The sequence below is a fragment of the Lonchura striata genome, chromosome 3 (assembly GCF_046129695.1).
Source record: "Lonchura striata isolate bLonStr1 chromosome 3, bLonStr1.mat, whole genome shotgun sequence".
NCBI lineage: Eukaryota > Metazoa > Chordata > Aves > Passeriformes > Estrildidae > Lonchura > Lonchura striata.
The window spans coordinates 107,804,176-107,818,549 of record NC_134605.1 but is presented as its reverse complement, the minus strand read 5'-3'; the positions used below and the strand labels follow the sequence as shown (position 1 = coordinate 107,818,549).

General features: G+C 37.0%; 1 protein-coding gene across 3 annotated transcripts in view; it reads left to right on the top strand.

Moving 5' to 3' along the window:
• CD2AP (CD2 associated protein) overlaps positions 1 to 14,374 on the top strand; it is a 76,238-nt gene that overhangs the window by 52,528 nt on the left and 9,336 nt on the right. For all 3 annotated transcript variants that reach the window (XM_021529765.2, XM_021529764.2, XM_021529766.2), the window contains 6 exons: positions 1,724 to 1,815; positions 3,339 to 3,443; positions 5,770 to 5,806; positions 6,144 to 6,206; positions 9,486 to 9,645; positions 11,447 to 11,589. In XM_021529765.2, coding sequence (XP_021385440.1) covers positions 1,724 to 1,815; positions 3,339 to 3,443; positions 5,770 to 5,806; positions 6,144 to 6,206; positions 9,486 to 9,645; positions 11,447 to 11,589 — 600 coding nt within the window. The remainder of the gene's footprint in view (positions 1 to 1,723; positions 1,816 to 3,338; positions 3,444 to 5,769; positions 5,807 to 6,143; positions 6,207 to 9,485; positions 9,646 to 11,446; positions 11,590 to 14,374) is intronic.

Below are 14,374 nucleotides of genomic sequence, written 5' to 3'. Positions count from 1 at the left end.
TAAAAGTTTGCTTAAAAATTAACTCAACTCTGCCTAGAAAAAACTCCCAACACTCAGTGCTGGACACCCAAAACATTCAGTATTTAGGTACTTTAATATTTTCAAGTGCATCTCATGCTAAAAGCATGGAAGTTGGTCTAATCCTGTAGCCATGCTGAGTCTCTTTCCCAGAGAAACAAATATATCAGAGAGGAACTTAAATATGACAGTAATAGAAGCTATAGGAGAACATCAGTAGGTAACGCCTATAGACACCAGATAAGAACATCTTAAAACTTAGGAAGACAGCTTGTTTTTCTTCCTTAGTGTTTTATTTAAACATAGACTATAGTGTAGTCTGTGTCTCATCCTCAGTTTTGAGAGACCAGATTTTAAAATAAACTGTGTTCATCTGTTAGCAGATAAATACAAATCTCTGAAATGTTTAGGCTAGGTTGGCTTATTTTGCCGTGAGGTTCTTCTGGTTTTGAAGCTTGTTTTGACCTCTGGTGCAAGTATATAAAAATATTTTCTTTAAAAAGTAAAATAATCTAAACTTCGACCTCTCTTCCCGCCAATTATGTTAGGATACAATATCTATATATATTATCTCTTTAAGCTTGGCATACTTAGGCATTTTAACATAATGGTTATTAGTAGTTTTTATTTGTGAATACAATTAGTGTATTTTTAAACTAAAGATGTGTAGCTTGATTAAACAAAATACAACAACAGCAAAAAGGTTTGACTGCAACTGATTTATTTACTTGCCACCCAGCAAAAGCTGTCATTAAGAATTGCAGATGATTCTGTGATGGTGTGCTGCTCTAACTGGAGGGTAAAGCAGCTGCTCATTGTGGTGTCAGTGTCAAACACCTGATAGGTTGTGGGAGCACCTAAAGAGTCCTTTTTGTTTGCTTCCTCTTTCTTAGTGTGTCAGATACAGAAATACAACCTTTTTATCTGCTAAATTGTTTTAAATGTGCTGGGGTTAAAAAGTCTGTGTTTATGTGTTTTGGCCTTTCTCATGGCTCTTTTTTTGACAGTGTGGGAAAGGAAAACAAATCCTCTTGCTTTTTCAATTGTTACCACAATTTAAAATGGATTAGTTTTGAACTGTACTGAACGGAAATAAAAGAATTATTCTTTCTGCTTTTGCAGAAAAGGCTGTGGCTGAGTTGATGGCTCAGATGAGCTCTGGTTTCAGGTGCTTAGCCAAGGAATGCCTTTGCTTCAGTTACTTGGTTTCACGGCACAATTTCTGAAGTCTGCTGCCTGAAATTTCTGTAGTTGTACATGCTAATAAAGGATGTCACTTGGAAACAGCTGCCTGTATTTAATAAGGATTGCAAATTTGAAATTTAAATAATTTTTGAGAAAATACACAAGAACTCTAATAAGCTTGAAATTATTTTTGTGTAAAGTAGCTCAAAATCAAATATATAAATGCTGTTGTGGGGTAGATGGGCTGTTACAGTTTTAACTGAATTAAGTTGTTGTTGTTAAAAAATTGTTTTGGGGCTTATACTTCTAACTTCTCAAAGACCTTTTTCCTTTGCTCAATAAATATAATAGTCATATTTTCCCTGTGATTTGAGCATTCATAAAGCAGTCTCAGGTGGCTGGTCTAGAAGGAAAGTGTGATTATATTGTGAATTTTTCAGCTCTCAGACAGCACAAGTGAGCTGTTACAATGAATGTTACTACCCATGGTATCCAGATTAATTGTGGTCCTCTGTTCCAGCCAAGGAATATTGCAGGACAATATTTTCCTATGATGGCTCAAATGATGAACTTAGCTTTAAAGAAGGCGAGATCATTCAAATAATCAGTAAGGTAAGAAAGTTGGTCTGCTCTGACCATGTGTATGGCTTTGATCAGTTTTGTACAGGGAGGTCGTGTATGAATTGGGAAGCAGGAGGGTCTGTTGGAGTAGATATTCCTGTAGACTGATTTCTCTCTTGGGAGAGTCAGCTCTTTGCTTCTGCACCTGATGGAGATACAGATGACTTCAAAGATTGTTCTGGAGTGGAAGGTTATCTTGAGGTCCTCAAAGGCCAGTGGGATCAGTGTACACTCAGTGCCAAATGGCTTTCAGTGAGGAAATGGGAAAAGCTTTCCAAATAGCCCCTTTACCTTCAGAAACAGTTCTTTTTCCCTGGGGATTCAGAATAGCCAGACAGAAATTAGTGATACTTTCTGTCTGTAAGAGAAACGTGATTATTTATTTGAATGTTCTTATTTGTGTTGAATTATGAAAGCAGCTTTTTGGTAGATCATTTTGATGCAGAGATGGTTCTAAACAGAAAATAAACCTACCCATAATTAATTTCCCTGCACTATTCTGTAGTCTTTTGTTAGTTTATATGCTTGGCTATATTAAGAAATAATGACTTTCCACTTTTTTAGTAAAGTTTCATCTTCAACTTTCACTCAATGCAGAAGACTTAACACACTTTTCTTAAGATTTTAATTCTATGGAATTAAGTAATTGATTTTATGAGCATCACTGATCATAAGTACAGTGGAAAAGAGTACTTACAGAAGTCCCTTTTGTAAACACAGCAACCCTTGCCCCATCTCCACTCAATTTTTTGCCTCTCTGTCTTTTTAAACCAATTTATCCCAAGCACACACTGGTCCAAAGGGGAGCTAAGAAGAGTTGTCCAGACTGAGTGGCATCCCTGCCCATGGCGGGAGGTTTGAACTGGGTGATCTTTCAGGTCCCTTCCAACCCAAACCATTGTGGGTTTCTGTGATTTTTTTGGATCTGAGGCACAGAGCTGTTACTTATGCTGGTATTTTCTGTTATGGACAAAGGCCTTGATCTGGTAACATAATGTAATGGAGTTCTCTGCCACTGAATTAGTTATCCAATATTGTATTTTCTTTTCACATAGTATGGTTATTTTTTCTCTCAGGTGGTATATTCTTCTGCTTCTTTACCCTCTTCAGACCAGTGGAGCGGATCCATCACATCAGAATCACTTTTATTTAGTAGAATTGTGTGTCATGCCAATAACATTGAAGTATTTACTTTACCTTGCTGGTCAAGGAAGCTGAGAAGATCTAATGTTGTTTTAGGTCTTAACTGGGTTTATGTACTTTCCTTCCCTTTGCAGATCTTATCCTTACACCCTTATCTTATATGATGTAATATAATTTCATCCTGCATTTTAGAAAGCAAACAAAAACTGACCAAACCTGATCTGGTCTATAGCTGTTTCTCCTTGTTAAGTTAGCCAATTCCAGACAAACAATTATTTTGTTGTGAGTAAAGGGGAAAAAGCTGTTGTGTAACTGTATCTGTTCTGGGGAAGAGGTAAATACTGGTTGAAGTGACGTCTTATTTATTTTAGGACACTGGAGAGCCAGGCTGGTGGAGAGGAGAGCTCAATGGTAAAGAAGGAGTCTTCCCAGATAACTTTGCTGTTCAAATACAAGAGTCTGATAAAGACTTCCCTGTAAGTTCTTACACCTTATATATTGTTTAATATCACAAAAAACTATTGATGAAAATGCAGAGAATAAAAGAGGTCACAGCACATTATGCTGCTTAAAATATTACAGTTGTGTCAGTTTAAACTTTATCTTGACCTAGTTGTATAAAAGAACAAAAATGAAAAAGTTAATCTTTGTGTTTAACTTGTCCATATACTAAAGTGAGGCATGTCTTTTGAGATTAGCTCTAATTAATGAGGATGATCAGGTCATTTAGAAAAGGCTGTAGTTCTGATAGCATGATGTTGCATGTTACTGATTATTGAATTAAACCCTTACTGTTTAGGAATGAGATAAGCTGTTGGTTTTTTTCCATCTCAAGTCCTTAAGTAGCTGTAATTACAAAATGCTGAGTGACCCCTCTGGGTCTGACTGGGATTTTTGTGTGTCAAAACTTGCAGTAGGCTGCAGTATGTGAAGGATATTTTTTGGGTGGGATTTAGAAATATTTTTTCACCATCTCGTGTGCTAACTTGTAGAAATTAATGTTTTCATGTGGTACTCAATGATCTTATAATTTTGATCCTTACTCAATTTTTTTTTTGTTGAGATTAGTATGATGTTTTGGTTCTGTCACATTTGTGTAGCGAAGATGGTTGTGTTAATACCCAAATGTACATCACTCCATTCCCCAGCTGGAATGGATTCAGCTCCAGATCAGGAGTTATTAGTTTATAATTTGTCCTGATTTGCCTCACATACACAGAAACCTACCTACCCCCAGTCAGAATTTCCTTTACAGATGGATTCTCAGCTGTGCAAGGGCAGCATAAATGCCATAAAATACAAGAAGAGAGGGCAGGTAGGGTTGCTGTTTCACAGTACAGAGTTGTTCCCTACAGGGGAGGGGGAAAATCCCATTCTTTTACCCTAAACAGCATTTCCCTGCTTTGATCCTTTATTCTGCTTTGTGTGCAGTGTCTCAGCACAGAGATTCACCTTGCACTGAGCAGCTTTCAGGTTCAGGGCATTGGATGGCTGGTGATCATAATCAGCTATTTGATACTGACTTTATGAATACACAGAGCAGCACTGTATAATGGCAAGTTGATGCTGAACTCTGTTTAATTGTTTTTGGTATAGGCAGCAATGCTGCACAGCTGGATAATGTAGTTACTTGTTTGGGAAGAAAGAAAATAGAATCTTGTTACTTGGGTACACTCGCTTTTGTGTCCTCTGAAACCAGAGAAAGAAATTGAATATGGGGTCTCCTGCTTGCTTAATTACATTTCACATGTTAGAATAAAATCTTGTTGCATTAAAAAGAGCTTATTCAATAGCTGTAGGGGCACAGAAGTGAAATCCATCCATAGCAGCTATTTTAAAAATAACCACTGCAGGGTGTTTTTGGAGGGGTTGTGTTAGACAGAGCCTGTATGGTTTCAGCAGTACCTGTGTGAAGAACAAGTGGTTTTGTAGGCTTTTGTATCATTTTATCAGGGAATCTTGTCCTTACTACAACCAGAAAGGCCACCTTCCAAAGCAATTTAATGAATCACATTCCGAGGGTGAGTGGTTGAGATCTCACCTGAGGAGTGCCAGTCTCCTTTCAGCAGAAGAGAGATTCAACTTCAGGTGTATCAAAAAGTGATGAATGGCTATTTCAAATATTAATTTCAATGTACAAACTGTCGCATTGTGGTATTTTGTACATTTTTCATGACTTGCATAGTTTGTCCAGCTTTCCCACTTAAATATAATGGTAAGGAAGTTCAGATCCATGTTTTTCATGTAACTGCAGTCTTTGAGACAAATGCTGCCAGCATCTATTAGTTTTTTCTTACTCTTTTAATTTAAAATTCAATTAACTGATGCTTGATTTAGAAATCTGTTTTTAGTGAAAGTGGACATTTTTGGTTCAAAAAATTACCTGGTTACTCTTTTAAACTGTCATTGTAGTAACTAAGATTGAGGATTACATATCAGTAAAAAAATCAGTGTGATCAGAGCAATTCTTTGGGCTACTGAAGATGAAATTGTTAGATTTTAGGTTTTTTTTTTCTTCTGTTTATGCACATTGCTGAAGCACTGATTTCATTTGAACAGACCTGAATTTTGTTCCTGAATTTTTGTAACTGGTTGGCTGGGAGATATCAGAGGAGTTGTTCCAGGTCTTTGTGTTTCCTGTCTGAATTGATTACCTCCATTGTGAAATACTTTGAAATCAGCTGGTAAACAAGCTCCATGTTACAGTATGCAAAACAAAACACAAATGACGCTGTCTTGGATACAGAGAATATCTACTTGCTTGTTTGTTTGACTTTGGTTTTTTTCCTCTTCATTTTGCAGAAGCCAAAGAAACCACCACCTCCAGTTAAAAGTCCAGGTATGTAGTATATGTCTGGTGGTCTGAGAAAATGCTAAATTGCAGAAGCAGTGCATGAGTTAAAAGAAAATTTAGAAGTAGCTTTTTATTTCCTAGTAATTCAGCCATAGTCACACTTTGAGGTTACTTTATATATTTTGCTGCTACTGTATATTTTTGAACTTCTGATGGAGCCTACTTTGGAAACATTTTAACAATGGCTCAAGTGAGTGTTTATAAATGGTATTACACTCCTTGCAAAAGTGAAGACGCAACTTGATGTGAGTCTTATTTTTAGTTAGTGACCAAAATAATTAAAGCTCTTTGAAAAATGTCTGTGGTTTGCATTTGCATTCAGCTGCAAGACCTGAATTGCCAGCTGGAGAGAAGAAATTCCTTTCTTCGAGGCCTGAAGAAAAAGGTAAGGAATTTTCTTCATGGTGACTTGGCTGCTCTGGCAATAGGCTCTCTGTTGAGGAGCCAGCATACAAACTCCCTTGATACCATCTGCTGAAGTTGTCACTTCTGTGATGTTATGGAAATGTCTTCAGAGTGGTTAGAGCAACTACTAAACTCTATTAAAATGTTTATTTCTTGTTATTGCATGACATTCTGTAGATTGGTTTTTGTATTGCACAGTAACATAGTTACTGTTAAATTAATGAAGGTGTAGTTCTGTAACAGTGGCTGCAGTTTTGAGCACCAGTGGTAAGTTATTAGAAAGGCAAAGGTTAACTGCTGCAAAAATCAGTCTGGTCAAAAGTATTTTGAAAGAGCTACACAGAACACGTACAAGACTCCATAGATAGATGCTACAGTCTCAGAAGTAGATATTTCTTATCCTGTTAATTCTTTCAATATTCCATATTTTCAACATCCACTGAATTTGGAGACATTTACTGCTTTATTCTTAAAATTTAAAGGACACCTTTTTCTAGAGGCAAAGCTACTGTTGTCACCCAAACAGATTATAAAAGATTCTAAAAGGCTTCCTTCCACATTTAAAAAACTTGCCAAGTGAAAATGTTTGATTGTGTTTAAAAGTGAGAAGCTTAAACAAATGTGTTGGTTGGGCCTTGCAGAAGACATCCTGATGTTCTTGCAGCTTGACCAAATTACAAAACCACTCTGTCCTGTGAATGGAGAACTGTGGCTGACCAGCATTTCTACCAATGAGGCTGCTGATGGCTTTCTTGGCTTCCTTGGGCAGTTTTTATTACCCCCACTTTAACAAGGAACCTTCTCAGGTGTTGAATATGAAAAACACTTGTTAAAGTCAGTTCTCTTTGTTCTGTATGTAAGCAAACAAGTTATTTTTATTTGTTGGAGCAGTATCTTCAGGTGTGAATTGAGATCAACTGTATGGTTCCAGAAATGTTGATCACCTGGCTCCTTTAAAATACTTCTAAACTGAAGCAAGTTTAAATTTAAACTGGTTCTGTTTGGACTATAGTGTTAATCTTTGCATAGCTGAGCTCAGCTGTTCATGGAGGAATATAGGAAAAAATACTGAATGACACCATTCAAAACACATAGGAATGTGAAATCTACAAAATTACATAAGGTAGAGAAGTGTTCTTTACTGAGCTACAGGAAATGAAGGACGAAAAATTTGCTAGGGATTAAGTTGCAGATCAGGTAATAAGAATTACTTTTTTAGATGGCACTAATGTTTTACTGGAGGATATGCCCATTTATCAGTGCAGTTGTACTTGTGGAAAAATAGGTCTGTTAATACTAGTAATTGGACCCATTAAATATGAAATTGTTCTGTAACTAGTTTTCAGGAAAAAAAAATTGAGCAGCTCTAATCAGAAGCTATCAAACCATGTCATTTTTTATGCCTATTGGGAGACTAATCTGTCTTTCATTGCAATCAAATATTGAGAGTTTCTCTGAGTATTCCTGTATTTATAGTGAAGGACATATAGTGGTGTCATGTAGAAATTTTTTTCTAGTGTAAATGTCTTCAGATTTCTATCTTTTATTTCCATTACTAAACTATTCATTTTTAGCCAACACTCTTTTTCATTGAGGAGCAAAATCCAAAAAAGACATGTCATTTTCTCCAGCAGAAATGCCCAGCTTCTGTGCTCATGGTGAACCTTGACCTTTGGTATTAACTTATTCAACTTAGCTATAGACATTTTTATATTCAGATTTTGAGTGGGAGTTTTAGAAGGGAGAGCTGACAGATGAGAGTTCAGGAGTAGGGTTTGATGACAGCATTTTTTTCTGCCCTGTTTATGAACACTTATTTTTAAAAGCAGAAGGGGTAATTCTCAACTTGTGCTCAGCATAACTTCAATGAAGCCGATTGATCTGCAGTTAGCACTGGCTGGTGTTGGGTGTTTAAACCTGGCTGTGTTGTGTATTGGGTGGGGAGGCAGGAGAGGCTGGTGCTGCTTTACACAGGGCAGGCAGCCCCACCGTGTGGCAAATCCTTCCCCTGCTTCAGCATCCTGTGCTTCTCCGTGCTGAGAGGGCTGCAAGGAGATGGCAGCCAGTTTGTTTTTGCTCATTTCTCCTGATCTTCAAGTGTCCCAAAGCAGGAAGACAGTTCTGCCCCTGAGCAATGCTTTTGACAGAAGTGTTTATAGTATCTGTTTGCTTCCCAATACTCCTGTGAAAGAACATTTGCTTCTTCCTGTTTTGGTGTTGGAGGGGGTGCTCAGTGGCTGCAGGACTTGTCCAGAGGAAATCAGTCCTAGACCTGGCAGTTCAGGCACTTTTCTGGCTTGGAACTGAAGCAAATACCCAGCCCTGCTCCCAGATCCATAGCATATATAAACATTTTAAACCAGATCAATATTTGGTTAAAAGCAAATTGCAGAAGGGGAGGATGGAGAGAATCAAAGCTGAAGGTCACTCTCTCCATCCCAGTTTACTGATTTACTGCCCTATAAGGGCAGTAACTATAAAAAACTGTAACTCCTTGCTGCAAAATAACAATTATTTTTTAGAATATTCAGTACTTTATGTATACTGAACTGTAGCATGGTTTTACAGGAAAAGTAAATGTTTGCTCTGGCAATCCAGCAGTGTAGAGTTAGGACACGTGGGTTGAAACGTATTCAACTATTGCTTGTAAAGCAGCTTGAATTTTCCAGTGTCCTGTATGTTGTATGTCAGCTCCTCTGAACAAGATTCAGTTAGGTCATGCAGTCATTGAACAAATCAATACAATTTTTTTTTATTATTATCCATACCTAATTTCTATCTCTTTGTAGAAAGGTAGACCTTAGATAAAATAAATTCAGCTATTCAGATAAAAATTAATTTCTCTCCTCCCCTTCTTCTATAGATAAGTTATGCTGCTTTTGTGTGTAAGAAGTCTAGTTACAACAAAATAAAAACCTCTACCTCTTTAAAAGAAAATTAAATTAATTTGTAGAAAAGACAAAGCAGTACAAAGATTTTTGGTTCTTAGCTGTTATTTGCAGTGCAATAATGTGAATCCATTATTTATTACTACTGTTTTATGTCAGTAGGAAAATTTGTCTTACTCTAAGATAAATTATTTTGAGCTCAGGTAAGTAGTTTGTGTGTTTTGATAAGGTGTCATTTAAGACACTTTCATGTGTATTTTTCATTTTGATCTTCAGAGAAGGCACTTTGGAGAGCAGCTGCTATTTAATTCATCAGCAGTGTAAGAATTCTAGACAATGTGGGTTTTTTAAAATGTGGCTTCCTTCTTCAGATGAAAAAGGAGCTTTGGATCAGAAGCCTTTGAAGCCACAAGCTCCTCAAGTACCACCCAAGAAGCCTATTCCTCCAAGCAAGACCAACAGCCTACTGAGAGCAGGGCTCCTGCACCCAAAACGTCCAGAGAAACCTGGTTTGCCATCATCTGCATCCAAGTCAGTATGACTGAAACTCCAGGCACCAAATATATTCATTTTGATTTGTTGTTTGATCTTCCCTCATAGATGAGTTGGTAAAAAATGTATGCTTTAAGGGTGAAGAGGATGTAAGGATAAGTTTTGCTTTATACCTACCATTGTCTGAGATCTATGTGAACTTAGGCCTTTGAAATCCTTGGAGACATTGAATTCATCTTAGAGTCAGCATTAGAGCATAACTGACCATGGGGGAGATGAAATTGCTCATCTGATAGCTGCTGTAGCTACACTAACAGAGTGGAGTAGCAGAATGTGGGCATGGGCCTTGAGAATTAGTACTGTGTTGAAAAAACCCTGAAAATTTGAGCTGCCTCAGTGTTCAAGGCCTGAGCACTTTGTGTAGGGTAAGACAGATGGAAAGGAAGAACTGAGCACAGGTCCCTGTGCTAGAGGTACTCACTGTGGCTCATGTCTGCTCCTGGGGAAGGAAGCACTTACTACAGAACCACATTGACATTCTCTACTCTTGAACCTTCTCACTTGAGATCAATAGTGGATAGATAGGTACAAGTACTACTTCTAGATCCACCTATTTTTTTTTTTCCTCAATGAGTTTGAAACTTTCACTAAAACTAATTTTGCATCCATACAGTCTCCCACACATGGAATTTTCCTTTCTCTCTCCATTGCAGCAGTTGCTAGGCCCTTCCCCAGAAGTGTAAACCAGCACTGATTGGTAACTGTCCCTTTGGGATGTTCAGTTGGCTTGAAAGAGCCATGAGGAAGTGAGCTTGTGATTCTCTTGGCCTTGTGCAAATAAAACAGATAGTTGCTACATCAAAGAGCTTGAATCTTAAGTAGCCTTTCAGTGTAGAATTGTGTTATGCTCACTTGGTATTTTGGAGGCTTTCTCAAGTAAAGATTACATTTTTAAAACCACAAGAGATACTCTTTTCCAGCGTAGAAAATAATTATTGCTCTAAAGGGATGTACATGTGCAGTTAGAGGTCTGTAGTAAACTGTGGGCCTTTAATAATTGAAACCTTTAAATCTTAGAGATATTTAAATGTCTGAATGTTTTTAACATTGATTTAGGAAGATCAGGCTGCGGTCTCTTTTTCTACTGCAGTAAAATTTACAGGCTTTGGGAAGTGAATTAATGAAAGGAGCACAGTTTATATATGGCATGTACAAGTCAAGCAGGTGATCAGGTCTGATCAGCATGGGTTTGTGATGGCAAGAATTGTCAAAGAAAATGTTTCCTACTCTTTTTTATTTTTGGTGGGGGTTGCACTACTTTGGATTGTTTCATTGTTGTTCTTGGTGGGTTTTTTGTCTGTGAATGATGTGAGCAGATATGGTAGGAATGCATGGCAGAACAAAAGCTACGAGGTAGTTTTTTCCATATCCAGCAAGAAATAACTTGTTCTTGTCAGCCCTTTTTCCTGTACAGGAAGATTTCTTTAATGTCAAGGAGTCAGTTTCTGAATTATTTCAAGAGATATTAGTGAAAATGTTATTCAGCTCACCTGTCATTTGAATATTTTGGACTGAAATGCCAAAGAGTCCTAGAGTAAAAGTTTTGGATTATTTTCACATGGGTTTTGGCACATCTGACAGCTCTGCAAGAGATGGAGCAGAAAAAATTGTTTTCATAGGAGTAGAATTGATCTCTAGAATTTTGATATCTAAAACAAGGCTTTAGAAAGTGATAAAATCTACTGTAGTTTTTCAGTTTACTTCTAATTCTTGATATGTTTCTCTTTTAAACTATTTCATCTCTTGACTAAGCAGGTTTTGTCTTTTTCTTCTTACACAGAACTAATGGAGAAGTTGTTACTCTTCGACCAAAATCTGAAGTTGAGCCAGTAGCAAAACCAAAGTTAGACTCTGAACTGTTGCCACTCAGACCAAAATCAGTAGAGGTAGATTCACTTGTGGTAAAGAGCTCTAAAGAATCAGGTAAGAAAATAAGTGTTCTTTTGGACCTTTCTGTTTGAATTGCTGTGTTTTACAGGGTTGGAATAAGCTTTCTGAGTGATTTACTCAAAATAGCACTGAGTGCATTTATGCCTCTGTATTCTTTTAGAGGTACTGTAGGCAGCTGAAGGTAAGAGCCAGGAGGGGGTGAGCAGATGTCAGCAGGGTATTTGCAGGTAGCTGCTGAGCTCTGGGTTGCACAGTGGGCAGGAAGAGAGAGAGAGAGAGAGATAATGGTTTATTCTTCTAATTTGAAAGCTTGGTTTTTTTTTACTGCCACTTTCATCTTGAGTTTTTATGAAGTTGTTTTTTTAATGGCTGCTTCAGTTTCTTCTGCTCTTGCAATTCAGATAACTTTGCTTTTCTAAGTTAGCTTTTCTAGCTAACTTCAGAATTCTTAGTAATGCTATTACCTTTCGCCTCCTGTGGTTTAGTTCAGAGCTATTCTAGATTTTGACTTTATCATACCTTAAATTGGGGCTTTAAAAAGCATGGAGCATTGTGCATTTGAATACATGCTTATGGCTTTGCTTAAAACACCTTGAACCAAACCTGGCATCTCCTTAATTCTAAATACATCCAGTAAAGCCCTTGATAGTGGTTAAAACACCCATATTTAATGATCAGAACCTCTGAACTACTGTATTGATACCGTTTGCCCTTGACTGACAGTGTAACTGATACCAGACCTCTGTGTGTCACTTAGGCAGAGAGCAGCTGCTGTGGGCATACTTCTTTAAAGTCTAAATTATTTATATTTTATGATTATCCACTTCAGCTGTAGTGAATTATACCTGCAGAGTGCATCTTGCATATCTCAAATGCATCTCTTTGTCTCAGAAAATATTTTAGCAATAATAAATTTAAAAATAGTATAAATGTATTTATTTTTAAGGCAAATTATGATATTCTAGCTGTAGAATAGTTGGTCCAAATTATAATAAATTCATCTGGAAGATAAAAGTAATGCATTAGAAGAACTGAAGCAGTTTAGGAATTACAAAGAATACTCCTGACATTTTTTCATTGAGCATGTTAAAATATGTTTTTTAAGTGTACATGCTTTATATGAGGAAAAGTTAATTCATATATGTCTCTAATGCAGAAGTTATACTACTCAGATTAGATAATGAAAAAAAAAATCTTTAATGTGAGGGTGGTGAGGCCCTGGCACAGGTTGCCCAGAGAAGCTGTGGCTGCCCCATCCCTGGAAGTGTCCAAGGCCAGGTTGGATGGGGCTTGGAGCAACCAGGTCTAGTGGAAGGTGAAGATCTCGAAGTTCCCTTCCAACTCAAGCCATCCTATGATTATCAGCTTTCTAACAAGTATAATAAATTCTATTATTATTTCTAATGTTGTGTTAGATGTGTTACTGTACAGCATAGTATCATTTAAACTCAGGAAAAATTCCCTATGGAAACAGCTGGAATATCTTTTTTTTTTTCTTTACATTCAGTTACTTTGACATCTTTAATAACGAGGGTGGAAACATAGTACCTGTGCTGTCAGCTGTTCATGTATATACTACAATTCAGAATATTCTGTGATAGCAAAAGAATAATTTTACACAGATTAAGGAAAAAAAAAGTGATTTTTTTTTTTCTTTGCTAACAGAAGTTTTTACAGGCTTCTGGAGAAATGGAAGGTTTTAATACCTAGATGGGGCAGGGCACAGGGGTGCACAAGGGGCTCATGGGTGAGGTCTGTTCAGTTGTGTTTGGTGCACAGAAAGCAAAGGAGGCTCAGGCAGTTCATGTGGGGCTGCATCACTGAGAAGGGTCAAGGAGCTGCAGCTGCAGGAAAGTTTCAGAAATCCTCTATTTTGTCAAACTATCATTCCTTAAAACAATCTGCATAAATCAGTCCTACTACTCTTGTGAAAAAGGGCTGATCCAAACTCCTACCAGTAAAATGTAATGAATCTCATGCTGTAATTCTCTACATACTGTGCTGCTAAAGACATAATACCCTGGGCAGCCAAGGCTATATAAAACTATAAAAATAAGATATTGGGTCCTTATATAACTTTTAAGACTGTTTAACCTTACAGTAACTAGAATAGCTATTAATAGGGCTGGCAACTACTCTACCAGAGCATTTTTTATTTCTTCCCCCCTCTTCAGATTATGATCCTGAGGTAAATGCATTTTTGTGAGGTTTTTTTTTAATATGGGTCCTTAGTTTGACCATGAAGTGAGGTTTAGATTGAGCCACTTTCAGTTTAGCATAAGAAGCTGTAAATATTCTGTTATGAAGAAACCAACCCACCCCATATCAAAATTATGTCACCAGGCATCAGATAAGGACAAATAATCAGAACCATTTAGAAACATTGATCACATTAAAATAACTCCTCTTGAAGTTTTAATTGAAAAATTGCATAAATGTTTCTCTGATTAGAATCAAGTACTGTAAAAGACTAAAGCTGTAATATTGGCATGCTGAACATGTAAAGCAGTTCTGTTTCTTCTACAAATGTTTCTTTTTCCTGCTTTGTAAAATAATTTTTTTGTTCAGAATCTTTTTCTAGACATTCCTCTCCTGACTTTTCTTTCCAGATTTTGTTTCCTATCCTGTTTGCCATGTTTCCCTTCTTACGTGTCAGGAAATTACCCTACCCTTCTCCATTTTGGTAAGATAACAATCTCTAAGGAAATCCAAATGCTTTATTCCATACACATCCTCTTCTTAACATTGTGAGCGTGGTTTTCAGTTGCAATTATTGGTACTAAAATTTTGGGGTTTCTCTTAAAAATGCACTTTTTTT